Consider the following 27,778-nt stretch of genomic DNA (forward strand, 5'->3'; position numbering starts at 1 on the left):
TGTATTTGCCACAATCCAGGTAAATCCTTGATGTACACCATAATGGAGTCTGCCCATTATGCACATCACATGGTTGTAAAAGGAGTGACCATGTGACAAATGATTGCAAGCAGTGGTGGGATTCACTTACCTTCCCTAAAGGTAAAGGTTCCCCTCGCACATGTGTGCTAGTCGTTCCCGACTCTAGGGGGCGGTGTTCATCTCAGTTTCAAAGCCAAAGAGCCAGCGCTGTCCGAAGACGTCTCCGTGGTCATGTGGCCGGCATGACTCAACACTGAAGGCACAAGGAACACTGTTCCCTTCCCACCAAAGGTGATCCCTATTTTTCTACTTGCATTTTTTACGTGCTTTTGAACGGCTAGGTTGGGAGAAGCTAGGACAAGTCACGGGAGCTCACTCCGTTACACAGCGCGAAAGATTTGAACCGCCAAACTGCTGACCTTTTTGATCAACAAGCTCAGCGTCTTAGCCAGAGCCGCTGCGTGACACTACCTTCCCTACCAGTTTGCAAATGTGAGCATATGCCAAAAGGTCGTGCATTATGTCTGGCGGGTGGGCGGAGCCGCCGCTACAGGTTTGCCAGTCAGCAACTGCCTGTAGTAAATTCTACTTTGTTAAATGCTGACTCCCTTAGTTTTAATTAATGTGGCTGAAGAACCTCAAAAAGGCAGCACCTCCAGAATACTTAGGACACACATTTAAGGCAGTGGTTCCGAACCTTCACTTCAGACCCCCTTTAAATACATTTTGTGATCATGGCGCCCCAAGACTTAAGCTGTAAATAACATTTTTCAAGCCTTCGCAAGACCCCCTGGGGTTGACATCTCCCAGGTGTCTGCAGACAAGAACCACTGCTTCCAGAGGGTGCCCCCCTCCTGCCCCAAAGACCTCAACATTTATTTCTTCACTCACATAGGAAACGCAGATGAAAGGGAATTTGTTCTGCCAATTACGTCACCTTGCTAGGCAGAAGAAAATTGGGCTGCATGATTCAAAACTGCTTCTCTTGGCCATAAAAAAGCATCAGAGCCACAAACGTTGGCTTGGCGCTACGCTGGCACCCTCCCACCAAAGGACATGAGATGGGGGGGGGCAAATGGGCAATAAAACCATGCATTTGTGTGTGGAAATTTGGGAGGGGGGGGGTCAACGTGGAACCGGTTCTTCAAGGCCTTTTGCCCCCAGGGGAAAATTACTAGCCCAAAACATCCCGGTGGCATCTCATTGGCTGGATTTGGACCAGTCATAAGAAGGAAGATAGGACTGAAGGAAAATAGTTTGGTATTGATGTATGGGAAATTAGATTCTGACTGGCTTTACTGCAACTAGTAAAAGTACCTTTCATTTCAACGAAATGGGAATCAAGGGTTTTACTTCCCTAAGGGATTAGACTGGGGCAGATATAGTAACCGCCTGAGAAATTATGATTGGCAATAGCAGACGAAAAAAAAAAGATCTTACATAAATATCAAACTTTATTGGGGAAAACTAATATTTCGGGAAAACGCGGAAGTAACTGAAAAGTACACAGAGGCTCAAAGAATAAGACTTTATGAAGGGGATCAACCGACCACTTGTAAATTATTACTCAACTTATACATATTCATACAGCACCCGGTTAACATTGAGTTGGTCACATTCATTTTCAAAATACAATACTGCAATCAATCACTGCAAATTGGTTCCAAAGGACTGACTGACGGGCCAGCTTAAATTTTGGAACACCCCGACTGACAAGAGAGAAATTATTTCAGTTTTCACCATCACCAAGGAATACAGATTAGTATAAGATGTCAAGAGAGCTAGAGTGAAATACTTCTGTTAAGTACGAGCAATGTTAGGACACAAATTTGTTCCCAGTGGTTAAGAATCCAAGTAACTGGACTTTATTTTCTTGAAGGACGGTGCAATGAAAAACAGGCCCATTCAGAGAAATACACTGATTTAATGAAGGTTAAAAGGGGGTGGGGGAAAGAGGGAAGAAAGAAACAGCTATAATTTTAAAGGTAAAGGTTCCCCTCGCACATATGTGCTAGACGTTCCCCACTCTAGGGGGCGGCGCTCATCTCCGTTTCAAAGCCGAAGAGCCAGCGCTGTCCGAAGACGTCTCCGTGGACATGTTGCTGGCATAACTAAACACCAAAGGCGCACAGAACGCTGCTCCCTTCCCACCCAAGGTGGTTCCTATTTTTCTACTTGCATTTTTTACATGCTTTCGAACTGCTAGGTTGGCAGAAGCTGGGACAACGGGAGCTCACTCTGTTACGCGGCACTAGGGGTTCGAACCGCTGAACTGCCGAGCTTCTGATCAACAAGCTCAGCGTCTTAGCCACCACGTCCCTGAGGATTTTAATAAATTTTAGGCATTGCCAAAACTGAAATCCGAAGTGATTTGACTTTTAAAAAAGACATAGTGTCAATCAAGGACTGTGAGAACGTTCTGAACATCTTATCAGATGGCACAGGGATTCATACAGAAGCTGGAATGAATGGATGCAGCGGTGGCTCACAATAGCTTGTGCTTTGGGGCAAATCATAAGATTGTTTACACTCCACAAAGTATAGTAAAACATTGGCAAGAATGACCAATACTTCACGGGACGACAACAATGACAAGGGGGTTTGTCCTGACTTAACTGCGCACGGTTGAAACATTTTGCTGAAGATGCTGCAGCACTTTTTAAAATACAGGTATATATTTGATTTATAATGGTTCTTTCTCAACCAAAGAGCACTGAAAAACGTGACTTTATGACAAGTTTTTCAGTTATGACCTTTGCAGCCGTCCCTGTGATCATGTGATCAAAGCTCAGGCGCTTGGCAACTGGTTCATACTTATGACTGCTGCTGTGTCCCGAGCTCACCTGATCATCTTTTACGACTTTCTCACAAGCAAAGTCAAGGGTGATGCCAGATTCACTTAGCAACCGTGTGACTAACTTATCAAGGGCAGTGATTTCACTCAAACAACAGTTTGCAAGAAAGATCGTGAAATGAGGCAAAACTCATCTGACAAAATGTTTCACTTAACAACAGAAATTTGGGGATCAACTGTGGTCGTTAAGTCGAAGATTCCCTGTAATGCGTGATGTTCTTATTCTAGCCTTTGGTTTAAAATGATGTTTTTAAAGTGGTCACCTCTTTACCAATTCCGACAGGTAAGGCCAAAACCAAATGCACTCAACGTTAACAAAAACACTTTCTGGAAAAAGAGGCAACTGTGATATTCTGCAAAGGACCAGCGGTGGAAAAAATAAAAACATTCTAAGTTTGGAGAAATAAAGCAATTTCCCTGCCCCAGTAAGAAATCTTACATAGAAAACAAATACCTGACTCCCCTTGAACGGGTGGTTTAAGATAAAAATTTAGAAACTGGCTCTTTGAAGAACAGAAATCAGACACTTAATGCTACGCTTCATTCTGCAGCAAATTGTGACCTGGGAAAACATAACGTGGGATAAAATTCTACAGGGCTAAAATGTCATCCAAGGGCCCCAGAAACAGCTGCAAATATCAAGAGTGTTTTAACAGTTACACAATTGGATTTAAAAAAAAAATCCCACCAAGATTTCTGTTGGAATAAGCTTCCAATTGAAGCAATCTGCCTCCCGCAGAGATAAACGCTATTGCACAATGTTTTATTCAGAGGTTTCAAATATTGAAAGATGGTCTCCAGCCTGAGTCAGATAGCTCGAAAGACAAAAAATTTCTGGTCCTGATGACCGACCCAGATTGGATCCCGTTTCAAATATTATTGTGTGCAACCAGCCATAGACGTGCTAAACTGTCATTGCGAGAGACAAGAAGCTGAGCGAGCAAATACTTAACAAGGTTAAGTAATGTGTGAGGGGTGTGTGTGTGTATATGTATTTGTGTTACAACCCCTGGTATGCCCAAATATGGGAGGGAGCTCACTACTCCCCCTTTTCTGTCCTTCGGCTCATTACAGAGGACCATCCAGGCAGAAAACCATATAATGTTGCCTTTTATATTTGTGTTGTATTTGTGCTGATAAATAAATAAAGGGAGACTAGTATAGATCTATTTCAAGCTATTTAGCTCTCATCAGCTAGCCATACCCTTACTGGGATTTGAACCTGGGCTGTGTTACATATTAGGCAGATTTGTTAGCCACTAAGCCACAGGCTCTCCTTATCAGATGAGCCAGGGAAATAGGTATGGCTAACAAATCTGCCTAATATGTAACACAGCCCAGGTTCAAATCCCAGTAAGGGTATGGCTAGCTGATGAGAGCTAAATAGCTTGAAATAGATCTATACTAGTCTCCCTTTATTTATTTATCAGCACAAATACAACACACACACACACACATATATAGTATGTATGTATGTATGTATATATGTATGTATTTGTGTGTATTGTGTCACAACCCCTGGTATGCCCAAATATGGGAGGGAACACACTGCTTCCCTTTTCTGTCCTTCGGCTCACTCCAGGAAACCATCCAGGCAGAAAACCATATTTTTAATGTTGCCTTTGTTAATGTTGCTATTTGTTATTTATTTATTAGCAGCTCCTTGGATGCAAGTCTGTTGTTCATGAGCATGAAAAGGTTGCTAGCATTGCTTGCTTTAAGGAACATCAAGTGAGTTGTGAAACCAGGTATCCATTGCTATGCAAGATTGGCGATGGGATATTGGATCACCAATCCTTCCTTTTAGTTTTTTGGGGAGTGTCTTACTGGGGGGGGGGGGGGAGATAATGTCCCAAAGGTGCTTTTTCAAAAGACCACAGGGCTTTGTTTTTCCTTGAAGATGTTTCACTTCTCATCCAAGAAGCTTCTTCAGTTCTGACTGAATGGAAATTTTTATTTTCTTGCAGTCCCTCTGAGAGTCCTTCCATCCTCCAGCATTCAATCGGAACTAAAGAACCTTCTTGGATGAGAAACCAAACATGTTCAAGGAAGAACAAAGTCCCGTTGCCTTTTCGAAAAGCACCTCTGGGACAAAAGCATGACCTGGGTGATTGAGCATCTCCATAGACATTTATTGGGAGGGAGAAATCATCAAATGGTATGGATTTATTTCACAGTAATTTTTGCTTCTCAAACCTTCTATAACCACGAACCAACAGGGTTTGTCTTAAGCAGAAAACATTTACATCTTCATATTCTTTATACTTCAACAACAGAAATTTACTTCGGTCTTTTTGAAGATACATCTCTGATGTATTTCATTTTACATTCAAATAGTTCCCAAAGCCAGATTTGCAAGTACTAAACAGGCAATAAAAACAAAAAAAGCAGTCCCATTTTTTAAATTTGCAATCTGAACTGACGCGATAAAATATGCAACCTTACCCAACACTGCTGCTGCATTCACGGTTAACCTGGTAAGAACTGTAAGAAAACATGGTGACGTTTCTTCACACTGGCCCTACTAGCGTGAAGAAAAGTTGCAGAGCAGTGATGCTTGGCTCACCTTTTATGCCAGTTTTGTTGTTTACATCTTAAGAGAAGCCGAAATGTATCTTTCAATCTCAGCTTCCTATGTTCGTCTTTGTTTTAAACAGAACCATTGAAAAAATGGAAACCTCGGAGCTGTTTGCAATTAGTTTTTCTCTGATAATCACTGCATCCATGCTAAAAACCCCAAGTCTGCAAAAAAATTCTCTGAGAAGCAATCCTACTGGCCTAACCTCAGCCGGGCATAAAGCGACACACATTTTCGTGTCTTTCCTTCAAGGTAGCTGTCCAAAAGGTGCAAATCAGTGTTTAAATACAAGAAACCCCTTTCAGAAAACAAGCACCTGTATTGTCCCTAAAAGCAGGACGAGCTATGCACCTGGGTTACACATTCGTTCCACTCTTTAAATGAACCTCCTGCATTTAATCCTTAAGCATCTCCATCAAAGGCAACACACATTAATTTTTGGAAACGATGGGGAGTGACTTTGCTCAGGTGAACCATTCTGCTTCTCTTTAAATGCATAGCTGGGTAGATTTTTGCCCTCTTGAATAACAACATCTTGGGAAAGCACACACAAAACCTAGCATGATCACCCTGATGCAAACCCACAATGCACGTTTGAAGCAGCTTTGACGGTTAGGTTGTTTCCCCGAAGCAAGCCAATTTCTCCTTCAAACTGTTGACAAAGTAAAACATGAAAACCATTCCTAACTTTCGCCACTTGTTTTATTGCTCCAATTCCTAAATCTTTCTCATTACACATCCACAGTACAAAGAGGCTCACTGCCGGGCTGAGCGGATTCTACAATTGTCATCTTGGGTTTCTTTCGCGTTTCCTCCTAGAAATTAAAAAAGAAAAAAGAAAAAAAAGAACCAGCCATAATTATACATATCCTTCATCCTTGCTGGATGCCAACATTCAAATGTTCCCCGAACAGAACACGTAATATCTGATCTTGTTCCAGGTTATCCTAGTTAATACTTCCTTGTCTGAAGCATCAAAGTGCTTCTGTGGCGAAAGGATTTGCCTGTGACATCACCATTGATGGGGGGGGGGGGGGTTTCGTCCAGTAGGGGGCTCCTTTCGCATACCTGTGAAGTTGCCCACTGAAGTGGTACCCCATTAATCTATGTATTAATCTATACTAGTCTGATGAAGAAAAGGACTCGGGGTGACATGATAGCAGTGTTCCTATATTTGAGGGGCTGCCACAAAGAAGGAGTCAAGTTATTCTCCAAAGCACAAAAAAGAAACAACGGATGGAAACTTATCCAGGAGAGAAGCAACCTAGAACTAAGAAGAAATTTCCTGACAGAACTATTAATCAGTGGAACAGAAGTTGCCTTTAGAAGTTGTGGCTACTCCAAACACAAGACAGCAAGACTCAAGACGGGAAGGAGGGGAGCACTGAGGCTCTCTCTGGCGACAGGGAGGAAGAAGCAATATCAAAAAGGCTCAGATCACAAAAATAAAATTATTTGGAACAATAGCAGTTAGTGATATATTAGAAAATGACAAAGAGAAACATGTAGGAACACAAGACTAACAATATAGAGTAAGATTTGGTTTACTGTTTTCTTCTACAATTTTGTTTGTACAATGTTATATATGTGAGTATAGTGCTGGGAGCTCTACCAACAGTATGAAAGCTGCCAAAAAATTTTTGTATACCTATTTACCCTCCCCTATATATTTGAAAACCAATAAAATTTTGTTTAAAAAAAAAAAGAAGAAGTTGTGGCTACTCCAACACTGGAAGCTTTTAAGAAGATTTTGGACAGTTGTTCGTCTGAAGTGGTGTAGGGCATCCTGCTTAAGCAGGGGGCAAGACTAGAAGACCTCCAAGGTCCCTTCCAACTGTTGTTCTATTCTATTTGTGGTCACCTGCTTTCAAACTGCTGAGTGGGCAGGAGCCAGAGCGTGTGATTGGAAGGGGGGTGGGGGGCTCAACCTGCCCTGTGGCAGCAACAGGTCTCAAATGTGAGCTGCTCATCCGTCAGCCCAGCATTCTAACCTCAGGAGCCACGGCCCCGGTTGCTAGGTAAATTTAAAACAGAAATGGCAACATCTTTTTCTTGGAAACAAAGGTTGCCTAAAGGGCCATGGGTGAACTGGTTCCTCTCAATACTATCAGAATTTTGTTTTTGTTACCATCCGAGTTGGAGAGCTTGGCTTGGGTTTGTAAGGGCAGAAGAAAAGTGGTGTTTTAAAGTAAGTGTATCCTAAAGGGAGAATTCCTATGAATATAGAATTCCTATGGTTATAGTTTCATATAAGGACAAAGACCAGTCTGGTTATCGTACTTTGTGAAAACAATAAACACTGTTGAAATTCTTAACAGTCCAAGTTACTGTGTTTCCACGAAAAGAAGACTTTATTTTCTTTTGATCCCCAAAATAAACGCCTGGGCTTATTCCCTGGGAGGTCTTATTATTTTTGAGGCGCAGGTGGTTATGGTCACCTCATGGTTGCGCATCGCTGGGCCTGCCGCTCTTTTGGCGGCGGCCGTTAGCATGACAGAAGAGATCCTGTGGCTAGGATTGCGGGAGCGGCTGTTAGGTAAGGGAGTGTGGGGGGGGGGGGGCAAGGGGCATGTTCCCCCCTCCCTTTCCCTCTCCTTTGGCTTTGCCTCCTCGCCGTGTGTTGTTTGTGTGACAAGCAACCAGAGGAAATGGCGGGGACCGGCTGCACATGCGTTTAAATATTTTTGTGGGAGGGCTTATTTTAGCACATGCGCTCAAAAGCCGGAGGTCTTATTTTCAGGGAAACAGGGTAATACATTACAGAAAATAGCAACCCAAAAAATCTAATTAGCAAAGCTTTACTTAAGGACTTTCTAAATACCTTCATGTTTAAGAATCAGGAGACCCACGAAGTAAGCAGAGCCATGAACCTGTTTTGTAGGGTGAAAGCAGCCAGGGAGCTTACCAAGATGCTACTCACCCTTTCTTGTGCCAATTTCGTCATTTCCTCTTGCAACTTGTTCAGAATGTGGAGATTGGGCTTGTTCTTTTTGGCATACTGCTGAAGCTCTATCACGCTTTTGTCAGATGTTTCCTACCCAAAAGGCATCAAAATTAAAAGGAAATTAAAAGGATTTTAATACGGTTCCTTTTAAACCCTACTTTTTTTAAAAAAAGCCTCTGAATTCAGTCTAAGCAACTAATCCCGGACAAGAGATATAATTTTTCATCTTTCAGATGTAAGATTAGATTACAGCTTTATGATTAGCCTATAGGCCATATCGAAGCACAGGGTTCAAACACATATCACCAATAAAATCCTATACAAACAATTTACAATAAGAGTAGGGTAAAATACAATAGCTACGGAATAAGACACAATATAATTTGATACGTAATTATGTTAAATAGAATAAAGTGACATAAAATTATATTCCAGTGTCACCCTTACAATCTACTCCAATCAGTCCCACTTATGTAGATCTCAACCGAACCATTTTGTTTTAAGTATTGTGCTGTGTTAAATGTTATTTTCCAGTTCTGGACGCACATAAGTAAGTGATGATCCCAATGGGTCCTTTGTTTGGTATGTGGACCAAGGTACCTGCCTCTCACCCACTTATACAAGCAACAATCAAATAGGATGTAAGCCAAGTCTTCTCCCTCTGCCGTTCCACAAATGCAGAGACGCTCATTGTATGGTAGAGAATGGAATCTCCCACATCTGACCGTTTTGTCAAGCTGTTCGAATCTCGCTCGCGTAAATATCTCCCTAAGATGTTTTGGCAGTTGTAGCTTCAAATAGCTGTCTCACTTGAAAAGTGTGTTTGTATTTGCTCAGCCATTTCAAGGATACTAAGCCATTACTAAGGAAAGCTATATCATTTTGCGCTTCTATATCCTAAATTCTTTGGGCAGCTCTTTTTTTGAATTGTTCTCCTGTTATGCAAGAGACAGGAAGGCCACAGCTTCTTATAAAATTTGTAAAGTTTGGTAATCCGGGAGATTAGTGATTGTAATTTTATTAGCTCTAGAAGACATAATTTTTCATCTTTCAATAGAATCTCCTTCTTTAGTCTGGAGGCCAGGCAGAACATAAAACACTTTACCTGCTTAACCATCTTACTGCTTTCTCTGCCGTACATACGCAACAAAGACCCCCAGTTTTTCACATGTGGGTGAAGCAGCTGAAGGATTTTCTGGGAAGCCAGCTGTTTTCCAACTCTTTTGTTCTTACCTGCAAAATCAAGGCAAGTTTAAGCAGCGCACTCATACAATAAACTTTTAGGAACTGGACACAGAAGTTGGATAAAAAGCTACTGCCTTGAGGAACCATACTTTTAAAGAAGATGATTCTACCCATTAAACTATCAACTTTGGTTCTTAACAATCATGAGGGAAAGCATTTATCTTGCGTAGTCAAAATGTTGTTCTTGTCATTACAAACTTATATTCAAAATATTACAAAAAAAAATGCAGTTCCAGCATTGATGCAGATATAAATACTTCAAATATAAATACTTGTTTTTTATTAAAAACTGTAAAATAATGTCTTGTGATTAAGAGATCAGTATACAGGAAATTCGGACTGGTTAAACAAGAAAACCAACACCACCAAGAATGCTTACCATATTTTTCAGAGTATAAGACACACCTTTTTCCCTCAAAAATCAGGCTGAAAATCTGGGTGTGTCTTATACACAGAATACAGCATTTTTTGCCCCCCGAAGCCCTGCCCACTTCACCAAAATGGCCATGCAAAGCCTGTAGAAGGCTTTCAGAGAGCTCCTGGGGGCTGGGGAGAGCAGAAATGAGTGAAAAACAGGCTTTTTTTGGCTCAATCCCCCCCCCCCCCCCAGAGTACTCTATAAGCCTCCTAAAGGCTATTCATGCTTTTTTTGAAAAAAAAATCAGGTCTGTTTTTGCGAAAAACGGGCTGGTTTTGGGAGGTTTGCAGAGTGCAAAAACTTTTCTTAAAAAAATTTGCCCCTTCAAAACCTTAGTGCATCTTATACTCCGGTGCGTCTTATACTCCGAAAAATACAGTATGTTCTCAGATGGAAAGTGGCCTATCAATCTAATAAACAGATTTCCCATAGATTTTCTTCATAACTGTTATACTTACACCACCCCCGCACAGTATGCTTCCCACAAGTCATAACATATTCGCTCTTCTGATTTTTGCCAGGAATCACTTCAAATTTTATGGATGTATCACCCATGCCATGATTTCTGAAGGACAAATTAAATACTGTTAGAAGCTCTCCATGTTTAAGAAGTATGGGTTTATTGATTACAAATGTCAATTTTTTTGGTAAAATAAATGTTTGCATCAAATCTGGATGCCAAGATAAAATAACATTCAACTAAAACAGTGTTCGTAATTTTCAGAGGACAAAAATGTTACTGGTTTTTACTGCATGTGGTAAGCAAATTGTCCCAGTTCTGGAGTCTGCCTAGCCCGTATCTGTAACAGGTTAACTAGATATATAAAAACCAAATACCACTCACTCATCACGAAATCTCCACAACCGTAAAACCTACAAACCTGAAATTTGGCACATATGTTACTCTTGGATTCTAGGTGCTCACTAAGAAAGGATTTTTTTTAAAATGACCATCAGATCATTAGTATTTCTTATACAGTAATTAACATGCTCTGATGCTAAGGAACATGGGCCAGTCCTGGAGCCTGGGAAAGGCTCGGATGAGGGCTCTGCGTCGGAGGCAGAGATGGGATCAATGCTGTCTGGCAGTTCTCAGCTGCCTTTGAAACTAGACAGCAGTGAGGCAGAGGAACAGCTGGAGCCTGTTCCCAGTGTGCGCCTGCACAGAGCTGCCGGAAGTAAAACAACAGCTAAGGAACAAGGGTTGAATTGGTAGTAAAGCCACAGGTAGAAGGTGAATGGCCCCTCCTAGAGGTAATAAAAGAGGAGCGAAAGGGGAGGGGGCTTTTGTAGGAAACAATTCGGTCATTAGATTCGTTTCAGGAGTGTGAAGATCTGTCTGTGAATCTCAGAGACTCTGTGCCGTTTTTCCTTACACAGCCCCTGATTTGGAAAATATTGACATGGCAGCTTTCCAAGATAGATAAGGTCTGTGGTCATAAATATTCCTTTGAAAGACTGTGTGCCAGGCCTTGGCTGAATGTGAATGAGAGGAATTCACATTCGTTTAATAAAAGGGGTTTCGTCGGGACCAGGAATGGGCTTCGTGCTTTTTGGGGAAGACTAGCTCAGAACAAAGACATCATGTTTTAGGAACCATTTCTAGGTTCTCCCAGATTAAAGAGAGGAAAAAAGAACAGACGAAGCTATTCCACAAAAAAGAAAGAAAGAATAAAATTATGTAAGCCATGCAAAACTCACCTCTTAAGGCACTCATGAAGAATCTGATACGGAGACAGGAGTCCAGCTTTACTGGTCAGTTCGTATACCCGCGAATCCTCGATACTGATATGGTTAAAATACTACAACAAAATCGGTAAAACTTAATGGTAGAAAGGACTTTTAAAGCTTTTGTGGGGAGGGCTCTAGTCGTTCTGCGGTTGTAGTATTAATGAGATAAACTAACGAGGAAAGATTTAAGAGAACAAAATAAACAGAACAAAGGAGCTGTTTGCCTTCGCATTGATTCTGATAATCACGAGTGTAATTACCAGCAAAGAACACAGGTAGTCCTCGACTTACAACATTTAACTTAGTGACCATTCAAAGTTGCAAGGCCACTGGAAAAAGTGACTTATGGCCATTTGTCACACTTATGGGACCGTTCCAGCATCGCCAGAGTCACGTGATTTACAGTTGGATGCTTGAGAACCGATTCACTTTTACGACGGTTGCAGTGTCCCCTGGGGTCATGTTGTGACCTTCTGACAAGCAAAGTCAAGGGGGAAACCAAATCCACTTAACAGTTGCTACTTTTAACAACTGCAGTGATTCGCTTAACAAATGTGGAAAGTCGTAAAATTGGAACAAACTCACGTTAAACAAATGTTTCACTCAGCCACATAAATTTTGGGCTCAATTGTGGTCGTAACTCGAGGACTACCTGTACGAGCTAAGGGTTATATTTCACACTAGGGTTCGAGGAAGCCACTGTATGAACAGGGTCCAAAAGTTTGTTTTAGTCTACCTATATGTTTTCCAAGTATTTCAATAACATGCTGAAAAACAAGAAAGGGAAAAGGTGTTCTCGAAGAGATACATCTAAGCTTATTAAACCAGGGTCCGTGACTTATAATGAAGTTTATCTTGGCTTATTAATCTAAGACATTACCATCCAAATATAGCCACCAGCTCAGCCAGGAGTGGGATTGAAAAACTTTAGCAATAGATTCTCTGCCTGGTTGCTGGATGGGTATGGCCATGCAGGTGTGGCCTAGTTGGCTTCCTGCACACAGAGAGGGTGTTTTCACCGTCCCCAGGCCCTGGAGGCTTTTGTTTGAGCCTCCAGGACGGCGAAAACTGCTTCACCCGGGCTCCGGAGGCCTTCTCTAGTTAACTCCTTCCATGGACAGAAGGAATGAAAGGACAAATAATATCATTTACAATGGCGGTTATTAATCTACCCAAAGAAGCTAAAAGGAATTTAACATGCGAACACTCAGCTGTAAACGTACCTCTAATTCCTCACTATCTTTGGGCTTCTCCTCAGAGGTTTGCTTCACAAAATCAGGGATGAGGATTTCCAGAGTAGCTCGTGCTGGAAAAAAAAAAGATTTGGAATGAAAACCACAAGTGCATTTTGTCAAGAATGCCAAGATGCATCGAACAATATTTTCCTCTGTTGAATGTGTATTTTACTGCCGAAGAAATAAAGGGAGACTAGTATAGATCTATTTCAAGCTATTTAGCTCTCATCAGCTAGCCATACCCTTACTGGGAATCGAACCTGGGCTACTTGCATATTAGGTAGATTTATTAACCTCTAAGCCACAGGTTCTCCTCAATTTGTTGGTTATACCAGGGGAAAGATTAAGTGTTTTTTATCAGGACAACCAGGTCTACCCAATTAAGGCCCCATTTTCCTTTGCTTTTAGTATGGTGAAAAGGTTTCCAAGTGGGGAAGTTTATTTATTATTTGTATTTTGTATTTCGTAGCTGCCCTTCTCCCTCAGAGAGGGGCCTCTGGGTGGTGAAGTTGCAGAAACACCTTTTGAGAGGAAAGCCGGTGGGAAATAAATCCCAGATACATCAGTGCTAAATTCTCTGTGCTCCTCTGCCAATTCTAAGCACGCTAAGGGCCGAGCAATGGCCTCAGATGGACTGTGAATCCCAGAATGGAATTGCTTAAGTGCCACAACTGTCTTGCTGCAAATTGCAGTATTACTTCAATCACTTAAATCGCAGAGGTTTAAACAGCAAGCAGCAGTTGGGTTCTTTTCATCTGAAATCACAATCTTGAATGGAATAAGTAAAAACAACAACAACAACAACCCAGAATTCAGCTCTATAGAGAAAGTGATACAGGCACTCCTTGAGTTACGGCCACCGCTGAGCCCAGCATTTCTGCTAAGTGAGACTAAGTTGTTAAGCAAATTTTGCTCCATTTTATGTCCTATCTTTTTCTGAGAATGCTAATTTCCTCGACTCCACTAATCACCCATTGATCTAGATCAGGGGTCCCCAACCTGTGAGCACCCCCTCCCTCCCACTGTCAGTCTGCAAAGCCAGGAACGTTGGGGAACTCTGATCTGGGTAGCTTTACTTACCAGCTTTATTCTTGGCAAGTTTTTTGCTACTGGCAGTTCCTGCCCCGTAAGTCACTCCATCAATAATAACTGATGCTCCAAAAGGCTCACTTGGGTTCTCTTTAAAGAGAGGGAGAGAAGGATCAGAATATTTGAAGTCCCATCTCACCCCATCAAGAAGACCGAGAGGCTCATGTTTAGCATACTTGGCGATTTACAAAAGCTATTCAGTTAAAGAATGAATGTATGTTTCCTTTGTATTGAACCATAACATGTTACTGTTTCTTTATTCCACCCCCACCGTGTATTGCATTAACATTCTTGCATATAAATATATTCAGAAGAACGGGGAGGTTTTATAGAGTTTTCCAGAAACATAGCTCAAGAATGAAGGCGAATATATACAGTCTGTCTCCTGGGATAATGTTTCAGGATCCAATATGGATCAGTCACTGGGACCAGAGATTTAGTCTTCCGAGCTTTCGGAGTCGTGCTGGAGCCCATCCTCAGGGAACTTCTCTCTACCAGAATGTGTGCTTTGGGCTATTCTATGCATAGCATTGCTACTAAGATTGTTGGCCGAGCAGGGACAAAAATAGCCAGGGAAATTTTTGAAGCTTGGGAAATCACGTCAACAGGATTGTTGATAGTCTCCAGTTCCCTAATCATCCTGGTTGCTCTTCTCTGCACTTTTTCTAGTCTCAAAATCTTTTTTATAGTGTGGTGACCAAAACTAGATGCAGTACTCTAGGTGTGGTCTTACTAGGGATTTATAGAGTGGTATTAGGACCTCACTTGATCTTGATTGTATCCCTTTGTTAATGCAATTTCGGACTGCATTGGCTTTTTTGGCTGCCACTGCACACAACTGGCTCATATTTAGCTGGTTGTCCACTAAGATTCCAAGATCCCTCTCACAGTTACTGCTATTAAGCCTGGTTTCACCCAGTTTATATGTGTACTTTTGGTTTTTCTTACCTAAGTGTAGAATTTTACTTTTCTTTACATTGAATTTAATTTTGTTAGATAGGGCCCAGTGTTCAAGTCTGTCAAAATCCTTCTGGATCTTGAGCCTATCTTCTAGGGTATTAGTTATTCCTGCCAGCTTAGTATCATCTGCAAATTTGGTAAGTTCCCCTTCTATTCCCTCATCTAAGTCATTTATGAAGATATTGAAGAGTACTGGGCCTAAAACGGAACCTTGTGGTACCCCACTGCTTACTTCTCTCCATTCCAGTAAAGTTCCCTGAGGATGAGCTTCAGCACAAGTCTGAAAAGCTCAAAGACTAAATCTCTGGTCCCGGTGACTGATCCAGATTGGATCCTGAAACATAGCTGAAGCTTAGATCTTTAGATTTATTGCAGCTCTTAGGTAAATCATCGCTAAGATGAACGAATCGTTCCTTAGATAAATATTAGAATACTTACCACATTCAAAGAAATTGTAAACAGGCCGTACTTTCAGCACTCGTTGCATATATTCATGAAGGATACAAACTTCAGACTTCCCATTGGGATTAATAACAAACTCTGGAAAATAAGGATATCACACAGATGAGGCTTTGAATCTCTGAAATGTTCACTAGTAACAGCTGGAGAATGAGAACGGCTTTCATTAAGAAATCCCACAGGATAAATACAACTCCTTGATACCAATCCCACTAGGTGTAGTGTTACTAGCTTAACGATGAGTCGAAAATTAAATTAGCATTTTCCAAGATTTCCAACACTCGGTGCAGGTAGTCTTCCGTTGATGACCACAATGCCCCCCCCTCCAGTAAGTCATAATGGTCACAAAGTGGGTTGTCATGATTCTTTTTTTGATTTTGCAGTGGTTGTTAAACAAGCATGGCGGTCACCATGGCTGTTAAAGCAGACCAATTTTTTTGCTTGGTTTGCTCTCTCCCCAAAAAACTATGTAACTGCTATTTTTCTGTCAAAAAACATTGTACAATGGGGCCACATGATGTTGTGGAACTGGCAGCAGATTCGTGAGAAGGTTGGGGAGGAAGATGGGCCAGTCCTGGAGTGTGGGGAAGGCTCTGATGAGGGCTCTGTGTCAGAGAGGGGGCCAGGGCTGTCCGACAGTTATCAGCTACCTTCAGAGTCAGACATCAATGAGGCAGAGGAACAGCTGGAGCCTGTTCCCTGTGGGAGCATGTGCAGAGTTGCCAGGAGAAGGGAACAACTAAAGAACAGGGGTCGACTAGTGAGTAAGGCCACAGATGGGTGATGAATGGCCCCTCCCAGAAGAAATAAAAGAGGAGCGACAGGGGAGTGGACTTTGCAGAAGACAATTAGTTCATTCCTGCCTTCATGCCAAGTATTGTGGGTGTCTGAAAGATACTGGCCACTCTCCAAGCCTGATAAAAGTCAGTACTTGTGAACTATCTTGAAAGAATGTGGACCGGGACTTTGCTGGAGAGGAATTCACTGTAAATTAAATAAAGGGTTTATCGGGACGAGGACCTGGCTTTGTGCTGCTGGGGAAGCCTATGACTTTGGGATACTTGAAACAGCCGAAAGTGGCCAGTACACCTGGGTTGTAAGTATACCTGGGGAGATAACTTTGAATGGAAGACAAAGCTCTGAGTGGGAAGGACAAACAAATAAAATCAGTTCCATACAGAACTTGGGCTAATTCTCAGGGCTTTAAATTAATTCACAATTCTTACAACCAAGCTTACCTTTCTTTGTGGGCGCATCTTGGACAGACAATGTAATGAGTTTCTGATTGGCTGGCAAAATGGGCCTCTCCGACTCCGCTTGCTTCCTCTTCATCTCCCGGTTGAACTGCCGCCTCTCCGCCCACGTTCGGAACTTCTTCACCGTGACTTGCTCGAAATCGAAGCATTTCTCCAGGTAGTGTCGGAAATCCTCAATATCTAAGGAAACAAAGCAACCGTCACCCTGCCGTGCTCCTTCCAACTGAGAGAGCAACTGGGTCGGTCACAGGAGTGACCTGATTTATGGACATCATGTTCCTATGATCGTAATGTGGTTGTTAAGTCAAGGACTACCTGTAGACGGAAATATCTCAGAAATATATGTATATATATATATATATGTCTTGTATATAAACCACTGTTTGAAAGACAAACCTTTGTGTACTGTATTTTGCTCCTGGATTGTCTCAAAATAGTAGCCACGCTGTGCACACTCTGACAGCTTCCATCCATTGCTTCTTGTTCTACTTATAATGTACCATATTTTTCGGAGTATAAGGCGCACTCCACCACAAGAGAGGGTGAAAATTTGAGTGCGTCTTCTACACCGAATGTAGCCCCGCCCACCCACCGGTCCCCACCCTTTGCTCTCTGCCTCCCAGCAATTTACCTCCTTGTAGCAAATGGGAAAATGGGGCTTGTGGAAGTAGTAATAAGCTATGGCAATCCCTACAGCCTGAAACAGCTGATCGGGAGGTTGAAACTGAAATTGAAAGTGAAATGGTCTGTTTGCTGAAAGGAGGCAAATTGCTGGAAGGCAGAAGCAGATTCCCATCCCCCTCCTAATCAGGCTAAACTGAAACAAGCTGGTTGCTGCAAGGAGGTAAGTCAATAACTATAAATGTCTATAGAATGTTCAAATTATTAGACTTATTTCTTAAAGACTGCTTTATGATTGTTCTAGACAACTTAGCAAAATGAAGCAGCTTTTTAAAATAAATGCTTGATTCGAAGTGCTATTGTATCTTCTTTTAAATAGCAGAGAATAACGTATTGTATCTTCTTTTAAATAGCAGAGAATAACGTATACTTCCAGAAAGCCACATCTATTTTAACAGCATCTGTGCAAGTATAGCCTGAAATGTAACACCACAAACAGTGTATATCTTCTGTACTGTTTGCTGCAAGGAAGCAAATTGCTGGGAGGGAGAGGCAGATTTTTTCCACCTTGTTTTCCTCCCCAAAAGCTAGGTGCGTCTTATACTTTGGAGCATCTTATGCTCCGAAAAATACGGTACATTTATGCGACACTTAATGTACACAAGCAACAGCAAGGGGATCTCTGGATGACTGAAGGAGAAACACTGATGCCTAACTTGGTTGGCAGGATGTGGCCCACTTGGAAAAGGTAAATGGCAGGTCCTCACCTACTGATTCATCTTTGCACACTTCGACTTTGGCCTTCACTTGTCCCAAAGCTCCTTGGGCTACATCTCCCCCAGATGGATCTTTCTCATCCAACGTTCCGGAATCGGCTGCAGTAGAGTCCGGCTCCTCTGTTTGACAATCCAGTTCCAGGGATTTGTCCATCAGCTTTACGGGCGAAACCTCCCCGTTTGGGGTGATGTCATTGCTTTGTTCCCTTTCCTCGTTTTCTCTCATTTTTTTGTAATGCAAACAAGGAATGCTACTCAGAGGAGGGTCATGTTTCTGCAACACAGTTTGCAAGTTCAAAGATGAGAGCAGGGCTATAAAACCAACATGTAACTTCCCTCACATATAGTGCCCTAGTCTTTACCAGCAAAACTTCAGACCTCTGAGAATCATCGTTGTTATACAAAACAAGACACAACTGGGAAGTCAAATGCAATGTGCTTTCTAAGAGTGTTTTTATACCTTGGTTAGAAAATCACCTGGCTGTCTAGCAACTTACACCCTTTTAAGTTACGTATTTTCTGTAGAATCGTAAGAAAAATCTTGTGCAAAGCAATGAATTTAAAAAAAATGCACCTTGGAAGTATCAAAGTGTAAAGTGGTCCTGATGGCTCCAATGTATTTTTAGTAATTTTAAAAATGAAGTTAAAAAGTGCACCTTGGAAGTATCCAAACGCAAAGTGTTCCTAATTGCTCCAATGTATTTTCAATAATTTTTAAAATCAAAGCCATCCACCATATATTACCTTTGTACATAAGGGTGCTCATAAGTCCCCAACTTTTCTCTATAAATGTTTCCCCATAAAAGAATTGGAGAGGAATGTATTTCCATCTACTTTTAAGATCTCACATTTCACTGCTGCCAGATGCCTCCAAGGCGGCTAGAATAGCAGAAACATATCAAAAAACTAAGCAGCATTCTATGCTCTTTGGCTTTATTTCAGCTAGAGGCCCTCACTCCCTCTTGCGGATGAGAACCCTATAAATCAATTATGCATAATGCTTAAGGAAAGATGATCAATAAGAAAATATCGATCCTCTAATTTACTAACGAGTCAAGCTTTTAGAGTTAAGTAACCTATAAAGCAATTTTTTATTTTGGAATGTAACAACAATTCAAAATAGATCTTTTTGTCAAAGGGCAGGAAGGCAATTTTCTTTTTTCATATTATTCTGATTGATGCTGACAGTTTCATAATTAGCTTGGCTCACCAACATGCAGATAGTCACCGACTTACGACCCACAAATGAGACCTGAATTTCCATAGTTAAGAAGGCAGGCAGTTGTTAAGTGAATCAGGAGGTTGTTAAGTGAATCCAGCGTCTCCTATTGAAGTTTAAGGAACGATCTGTTAATCGCGTTTTTCAGAGCTATTGTAACTTCGCAGTCCTTAAATGAATGATTTCTATGGAGATTCTCAGTCATCCAGATCATGATTGCCCCAAAGGTGCTTTTTCAAGGGCCCCCAAGGGGTCTCAACAGTTTTCAAAAAGTGTGCAAATGGACCAGCTGTCTGCAAGGAGTATAAATCCTTCCATTCCTCACCATCCAGCCAGAGCTGAAGAAGCTTTTTGGATGAGAGGCCAAACGTCTTCAAAGAATAAACGAGAAAGGTCCAGTTGCCTCTTGAGAAAAAACGCCTTTGGGATAAACGAACGGTTATAAGTCGAGGAATACCTGTAGCACCTTCATGTCTTAAATAAGATGAAATCGAATTTTACAGAATAAAAACCAGCGACAGTCAGCCACACTTCTAACGATGGCAGAATGCCTAACGTCTATTCATGTTTCTAAAAGAATGAAACCCAAAAGACATACCCTGATGCTTCCTGTTCCCAAGAAATAAGGTCTGGACCAGGTGACCACACGAGACTCTCTGTGTAGGTACACTGGGATGCCCGAGTTGTGGAATGTCATGATCCATCCATCAGGCAACGGTTCTGTAGGAGGGCGACCACGACCTGGGAAAGAGAAACACATAAGAGTGTTCTGACCTAGGCTTCACAAACTCACGAAGCAGACTCCTTCTCTCGACAAAACCCCTTTTTATTAAGCTCATGTGAATTCCTCTCATTCACATCCAGCAAAGTCCCGGCAAACAAACTTTCAAGGGAGAATTTACAACCAGAGACCTTATCAGGCTTGGAGAGCTGCCAGGCCGATATCTTCCAAACTCAACGGCTGTACAAGAAAATACTTGGCAAGGAGTCTCTGAGAGTCACAAACAAATCTTCACACTAATTAAGTGAACTAATTGTTTCCTGCAAACTCCACTCCCCTTTCCCCTTTATTCCCCATGGGAGGGACCATTCACGGTCCACCTATGCCGTTACTCCTGAGTCGGCCCTTGTTCCTTAACTGTTCCCTTCTCCTGGCAGCTCTGCGCATGTGCACATCAGGAACAGGCTCCAGCTGTTCTTCTGCCCCACTGATCTCTGACTCCGAAGGCAGCTGATAACTGTCGGACGGTCCTGGCCCTATCTCTGCCTCTGATGCAGAGCCCTCATCTGAGCCTTCCCCAGACTCCAGGACTGGCCCATGTTCCTTCCCAACCTCCTCACTGTCTGAGTCTGCCACCAGCTCCGCTGGCAGGCCACAACACTGAGGCATTGCTTAGTGCCCAAACCCTTCAATTATTATTTTGAAACAGAAGTGCCTCCCGTCTCCTTGGTTTATTTATTTATTTATATTTGGTGCTTCTAGACCGCCCCCTCTCCCAAAAGGGACTCGGGGCGGTGTACAGTCCATAGAAAATATAACAAAATACAATAAAAGTGAAATATGTACAGTTTGGAGGAGGTTAAAATACAATTAAAAGAACTGTACAAAGCTAATATAAATATGAGTTTTAAATCCCTAAAACAGACACAACAAATTAAACCATCAAGCTAGCTGGAAGCTTGAGGTTCCTCATATACCGTTTGAAGAAACCCTCCTGACATGCAAGTTGAAATTTATCAACGCTTCCTTTTTCTCCAAAGCGGGAACTCTCCAACCTTGGCAACTTTTACGACTTTATCTCCCAGATTCCCCAGCAGGCATGGCTGGCTGAGGAATTGTGGGAGTTGAAGTCCACAAAGCATAAAGTTGGAAACCCCTGCTTGAGAGAAAATGGGCAAAGACAGTTAAGGGTGTGTAGAAATCCTCCGTAGTCTACCTGTAAAATAAAAACTGCATGAATCAAGTGGTTTTGCTCACACCAGGAACAACTCTGGTGTTCTTCTGGGTGTGGACCAAATTTTTTTGTTTTTATTCTTTACACTTCTTAACCACCCATCTCCCTCAGAGAAATGCAGTTGTTCTAAGCTAGATGTAAACAGGAAGAGAGCCAGCCTCTCAGAGAAATGGAGATAGTCAAGGAAACAAGGTGTGGGATCATTGCAAAAGCTTACTTTTAAGAACAGTTTTTATTTTGGTCATCATGGGTTGCACAGTGGTTTCTCCGTCGGACTGATGGTCGCTTTCCCCTCCGTATTTCTCATCCACCCTCCTTTTTTTGGGAACGCAAAGTCCCTCTTCCAGCAAAGCGTCCACGTCATTATCAAATTCATCCTGAAAAACATACTGTCAGGTAGATACCACGCCCTATATTCTCCTCACTCCCTCGGAAGACCGGTACGGCTGCAGAGATCTATGAATTACCCAAGTGACTCGGATTGTATCAAAGTGGCAAGTTCCAAGCAGTGGTAAGTAGCTCAGCAGCTCTGTAATAATTCAGGAAGATTTGATGATTTTTTAAACTGCAGCTACCATGTTTCCCTGAAAATAAGACCGGGTCTTATATTAATTTTTGCTCAAAGACGCATTAGAGCTTATTTTTTGATTAGGCCTTATGGGGGGGGGGGGCATATAGTACTAAAATGCATCCGTTTGGCTGACGATCTTAACTGGGGCCTTTTTTGGGGGGTAGGGCTTATATTACAAACATCCAGAAAAATCATGCTAGAACTTATTTTCTGGTTGGTTGTCTTATTTTCAGGGAAACATGGTACTTTGATGAGCTCTACAGATAGTCCTCACTTAGCAACCACAACTGAGACAGACAACTCGGTGGTTAAGTGAAGCAGATACTAGGTGAATCTGCAACTTGGGCTTATGATCTTCCTTCAGGTTTCCTTTGCTTTCCAGACCTGTGAAGGCTCTAATTGTGAGAATCTGTTGTTAAGTTACTTTTTTTCATCCTGTGACTGAAAATGGTTGCCAACCAAGAACTACTTGTACAGGTCAGTCCTCGACTTACAACCATTTGTCTAGTGATCATTTGAAGTCACAACAGCACTGAAAAAAGCAACGATTGTTTTTCATGCTTACGACCATTTCAGCATCCCCATGGTCATGTGGTCAAAACTGGGACACTGGGACAACTGGTTCATATTTATGACGGTTGCACTGTCCCAGGATCATATGATCCCCTTTTGTGACCTTCCGACAAGCAAAGTCAATGGCAAAGCTAGTGTCAGGCCTGTAGTTATGTTCTTTTTAGGATCTTTGGCCTGCCACACTTTCTTATAATTTCCTATGCTGTTTCATTAGTGTAGTAGTTGGGAGGGGGGAATAGAAAGGAGTAGGATTGTGGAATGTATTGTTGTCATTCTTTTCTAGAAGCCCGAGGTCATCTTTTGTCTCCGCACCTCGACACCTGACCGGAAGCAGAGGGGTGTAGATGCCAGCATGGAAGATGATGATTGGAACATGTGATGGATTTGTGGGTGTGGGGATAGATCATGAACTTTCAACTGGGTGGAATTCCAAGAAGAAAATCAGTGTTGGAATTCCATAGACGTGCTAACTTGCCTGTACGAATAAATTGGACCTTTAAGGATAACTTTGCCTTGGACAATGATTTAATTCTGCATGGTATTTAGAACGCTAACAGCTAGATTCACTTAACAGCTGGGCTATTAACAAAACAACTTTAGTGAGTCACTTAACAACTGTGACAAGAAAGGTCATAAAACTCACTTAACAGTTGTCTCAAAATTTCTCAACAGAAATTTTGGGCTAAATTGTGGTCGTACATTGAGGACTATCTGTATCTTCTCTACGATTAAGCCTCAAGCCCAAATTTTGTTCCACTAAGATTTCCTTCTCTTCCCTCCCCCCCCCCCGCTTCCCCAAATTAATACACATGCTGCAGAAATGCCGTATATTTCGCAATTTCATTCCTGAAGCCAAACTTTGGAAACAAAAAAATAAAAATAAACTGTAATTACCTCGTAAGAATAGTGCAAGGTTTCTTCGTCCACTTTGTCTTGTTGAACGATCGCCTTAGATGCAAACCCTCCTTCTTCATCTATTTCCATCAAATTGTCTGTAAAATCTTCTAAATCATCCAACACTGCATATTCCACTCGCTTTTCCTGATCTACCTCATTGTCCTCATCCTTGGTTTCCTCCTTTTTGCCGGCTACCTGAGCTGCCGGGCCGCCACTACCCCCACCGAGAGGGCAAGCATGCACATCCCCATTGACACCGCGAATCCCTAAATCTGCCCCTGCCTCATAATCTGTCTCAGCTCCAGTGTATAGCACTTTTCTGTCTTTACTTTTGCAGCTCTCTGTAAAGCTAACACTAATCTTTACATCCTTAAGCAACTTAAGATCGGGAATGAACTTCCTAACCGAGGGTGCGTGGCGAGCAGTTCTTGGGCTTTGGTTGCTATGAGGATCTATGATAAGATGACTTTGGTAGCACGGAGATCCCTTGGTGAGAAGCTGTATCCCATTGCCAGCGTGGGCGTCCCCAGCAGGGGTATCTGACTGTCCATCACCACCGAAGCTAACGTCCATTACCTCTGCGTCACTGGACGTTTGCAGGGGAGGTGGTGGAGGCTGTTCGTTGGGTGGCAGTGGTGGGGGACAAGAAGGGTTCTCCATGTTCATTTCAGTGCTGGCTGGCTCTTTTGGAAGGGGAGGGGTGTTTTCACAATTCTCCATCGCTAAAACTTACCCAAAGGGGAAGGGGAAAAAAAAAATAAACCCACCAAGTTTTAAACGAAAGGGTTGTAGGAATCTATGATCCTCACATGCAGAAGTCCCTCCAGAGAGGATTGGTCGTGCTTTAGTCAAAAGGCAACACTGATGATTCAATTAAGCTGACTACATTGCTCTTTTCATTAATGTGGACAGCTTTCAGAATCACTGTCTCAATTACTGGAAATCACAATGCATTCAACTTAAATAGCTGATGTCCGAGCTAAGAGCTTCTTCCATTGGCTGCCGTAGATCTTCTCGACTTCTTTCAGCCTGTAAAGAAAAGTAAGTCAACTGGTCAATTGCTCGGATTAGGAAGTACAGTCCAATTACCCAATCCTGAGAATAACATATAGGTAGTCCTCTATTTAACAACAGTTTAGTGAAAGTTCAAAGTTACAACAGCTTTGAAAAAAGTGATTTATGACCATTGCAGCATCCCCATGGTCATGTGATCAAAATTAAGATACTTGGACATTGACTCATATTTATGCCGGTTGCAGTGTCCCCGGGATCTCCTTTTGTGGCCTTCTATGACAAAAAAGGTTACAAAATGGGGGAAATTCACACCTGTCTCACTTAGCAACAGAGATTTTGGGCTCAATTGTGGTCATAAGCCAAGGATTATCTGTATTTCTTTTATTGACTTATGGTTAAAAAGCAACACAGTTCTCCAAAAATGAAATGTTTCATTTCTCTTGAAGTTCCTCATTCTAAGTTAACAATGGATTATAGCCAACCCATCCTTGGTAAAATTCTGATGATGTACAGAACATAGTTATGAAGACTTGTTTTCATTTCATATATAAGTATAGCTTCCATAGATGATGTCATTTTGACTATTATGTTTACAGGGTCTGAGGTGACAGATACAAATGGCAAGCAAGGATGATGGTCTTTCAGGGAAATACCACCTTCAACTTTGATAAGCTTCCTTTGAGAATTCAAAGGAGTGGAACAGTTAGATAGAAGCAAATAGTTGAACAAGTAGATTTATTTCAGATTGTGTTCATAAAAAAATTAGGGCAAGGTGTTATGAAACAACACCGAGCTGCACCAAGTTAAGATTTGCCAGAATAAATCTGTAAACTTTGTTGCCACAAGATTCATTCGCTTAAACAGGCTGTCTGCTTTAATAAAAGAAAAAACCCTCAGATCTGAACTAGGTCACCTGGCAGGCTCCCCAAAAAAGCATGATGAACTACAGAAACAAAAGCAAAAAGGACCGCTTGCTTTGAAAGGCAAAGAATTTTACACGACTGAAAAAAGTGGTGCTTTTTCTACGAATTACTCAGTGTCATTGCTCTACAGCAGTGTTTATCAACCTTGCCGACTTTAAATCCTATGGATTTGGCCACAGTTGAGAAACACTGCTCTACAGTTACCAGAAATGTACTAGCTTTTCCCCCCTTTCATTCAATTGTGTTCAATTCTCAGATACTGCCTAGGCAAGTATTTAATAATGCACCTAAGAGGACCACAAAAATTAGAATACCTACAGCCCCAAAGGAGAAAATGGTGCCACTCCCTTGGAGGTCTGATTTTTATTGGACAGAGATATCTCCTATGAGTACTGAGACACAAATTGTACAATTGATGTGATGAGAGAAAGATCTATTTCCCTCCCAATCTTTTATAAGAATCTTGCAATGACTCCATTAATGTCATGCATCATGATTTAACCCTAATTACAAGGAATCCAGGAGAAAAGCACAAACATCAATAAATTTAATAGATACATACACACAGCACATGGAATGGTGGAGAGCAATGCAGGTAGTCCTCGACTTACCACAATTGAGCCCAAAGTTTATGATGCTAAGTGAGAAATCTGTTAAGTGAGTTTTGCCCCATTTTACAACTTTTCTTGCCACATTTGTTAAGTGGATCACTACAGTTGTTAAATCACTAACATGGTTGTTAAGTGAATCCGGTTTCCCCATTGACTTTGCTATTCAGGTGGTCACATAAGGGGATCACATGAACCCAACAACCGGCAAATAAATGAATCAGTTGTCAAGTATCCAAAGGTAAATCAGATGAACACGGGATGCTAAAATGGTCACAAGTTCAAAAAGTGGTCGTAAGTCACTTTTTTCAGTGTGGTTTTCATTTTGATCACTAAATGAACTGCGGTAAGTCGAGGAGTACCTATACAAATAATATTGCGTGCCATCCACGGTAAGATGGCTTAGGGTTAATAATAAATATTATTATTGTTGTTGTTGTTGCAATAAATCTTACAAAATAAAAATAAATCACATAAAAATAAACAATTATGAAAGATAACTGGAGGTCGATCATTTACTTTTATGTGACTTATTTTACCCCTGAAAGAAGTCCCTCCCCCCCAAACCAGGAAGGCAGCTGTATCCCCATCCTCCCTGAGGTTCATTTTGACCAGGAAGTGCAATCCAGCATGGGGATCCCCCAAAGCCCTTGGAGCCCCCACAGACCGTGGGGTGACTTTGGGCCAAGCCCAACCGACTTTACAGAGTTGTGGCCCTAAAAAGGAAATAAGAGTTTTAACCCCTCCCCTTCTATCCCCACCATACAAATGCACATAAAGCATCTAAATCTTAATTTAAATCTAAATGTCAGTCATCATACACCTTGATGGATGTATTCTTTTTTTTATGTACACTGAGAGCATAAGCACCAAAGACAAATTCTTTGTGTGTCCAATCACAGTTGGCCAATAAAGAATTCAATTCAATTCTTCGTTCCACTATTCTATTCTATATTCTATTCTATTCTACTCTTCATTCTATTATTATATCCTATACTTTTTCTATTCTATTCTCTATTCCATTATTATATTCTATGCTCTTCCTCTATTCTATTCTCCATTATTATATTCTATATTCTACTCTACTTTCCCTATTCTCTATTCCATTATTATATTCTATAATCTTCCTCTATTCTATTCTCTATTCCATTATATTCTATATTCTAATCAACTTTCTCTATTCTATTCTATATTAGATTATTATATTCTGTGCTCTTTCTCTGTTCTATTCTCCATCCCATTACTATATTCTATATTCTACTCTACTTTCCCTATTATCTATTCCATTATTATATTCTATAATCTTTCTCTATTCTATTCTCTATTTCATTATATTCTATATTCTACTCGACTCTCTCTATTCTATTCTTTTCTATTTTATTCTATTCTTTCCTATTCTATTCTATAGATCTCATAGAATTTAGACGCCATTAAAATCAATACACTTCCATTTCTCCCCTCCCCTCCCCCAAATTCGGGTATGTGTGTAATAGTCGCGTGGCCCATTGAGCTTCCCCCCCCGACCGTCAATCAAGCAAGGGAGTGGGGGGAAATCAATGCTTCTCGGCCTAGAAGGGACACGGGGCCTAGTCAAAGAGGCTCCGGCGGGCAGCCCCCTCCTCTAGGCAAGAGGCGGCCAGGCCCGACACCCACCTGAGCCATGCCCGCCCGGTGTCACCTGCTCCTCAGGGTCTTTTCCGCGTCCGCCTAGCTCCGAGCCGGCGTGAGGGAGGGAAAGCGGCCGCCTTCTCGCCTCCTCAGCCGCGGCTTTTATACCTCAGCGAAGCCGCCTTCGCGCGGACGCCGCCATCTTTATACGTCTCCTCACGCC

At 41.8% G+C, this 27,778-nt stretch overlaps 1 protein-coding gene across 1 annotated transcript; it reads right to left on the reverse strand.

Annotated features, from left to right (window-relative positions):
- Positions 1 to 1,535: 1,535 nt before the first annotated feature.
- Positions 1,536 to 27,778, reverse strand: DGCR8 (DGCR8 microprocessor complex subunit). The gene is made up of 14 exons (XM_081966891.1): positions 27,601 to 27,778; positions 23,400 to 24,431; positions 21,579 to 21,738; positions 20,005 to 20,147; positions 18,179 to 18,461; positions 16,773 to 16,970; positions 15,514 to 15,615; positions 14,107 to 14,205; positions 13,015 to 13,097; positions 11,762 to 11,862; positions 10,519 to 10,625; positions 9,503 to 9,630; positions 8,374 to 8,487; positions 1,536 to 6,268 (listed from the first exon to the last, which is right to left on the reverse strand). The coding sequence occupies exons 2-14, from the start codon at positions 24,120 to 24,122 to the stop codon at positions 6,185 to 6,187; spliced, it is 2,325 nt and encodes a 774-aa protein (XP_081823017.1). The 5' UTR covers positions 24,123 to 24,431; positions 27,601 to 27,778; the 3' UTR covers positions 1,536 to 6,184.

Source organism: Natrix helvetica, assembly GCF_964273705.1.
Source record: "Natrix helvetica genome assembly, chromosome: 14".
NCBI classification, from domain to species: domain Eukaryota; kingdom Metazoa; phylum Chordata; class Lepidosauria; order Squamata; family Natricidae; genus Natrix; species Natrix helvetica.

What these genes read in the sequence shown, in the direction of transcription:
- DGCR8 (XM_081966891.1), bottom strand. Translation starts at nt 24,122, where the DNA reads ATGGAGAATTGTGAAAACACCCCTCCCCTTCCAAAAGAGCCAGCCAGC. An exon ending in TTACAATTTCTTTGAATGTG is followed by an intron (nt 14,206 to 15,513) that starts GTAAGTATTCTA and finishes CTCTCTTTAAAG; the next exon opens with AGAACCCAAGTGAGCCTTTT. An exon ending in GCAGTAAGATGGTTAAGCAG is followed by an intron (nt 8,488 to 9,502) that starts GTAAAGTGTTTT and finishes CCTTTTGGGTAG; the next exon opens with GAAACATCTGACAAAAGCGT.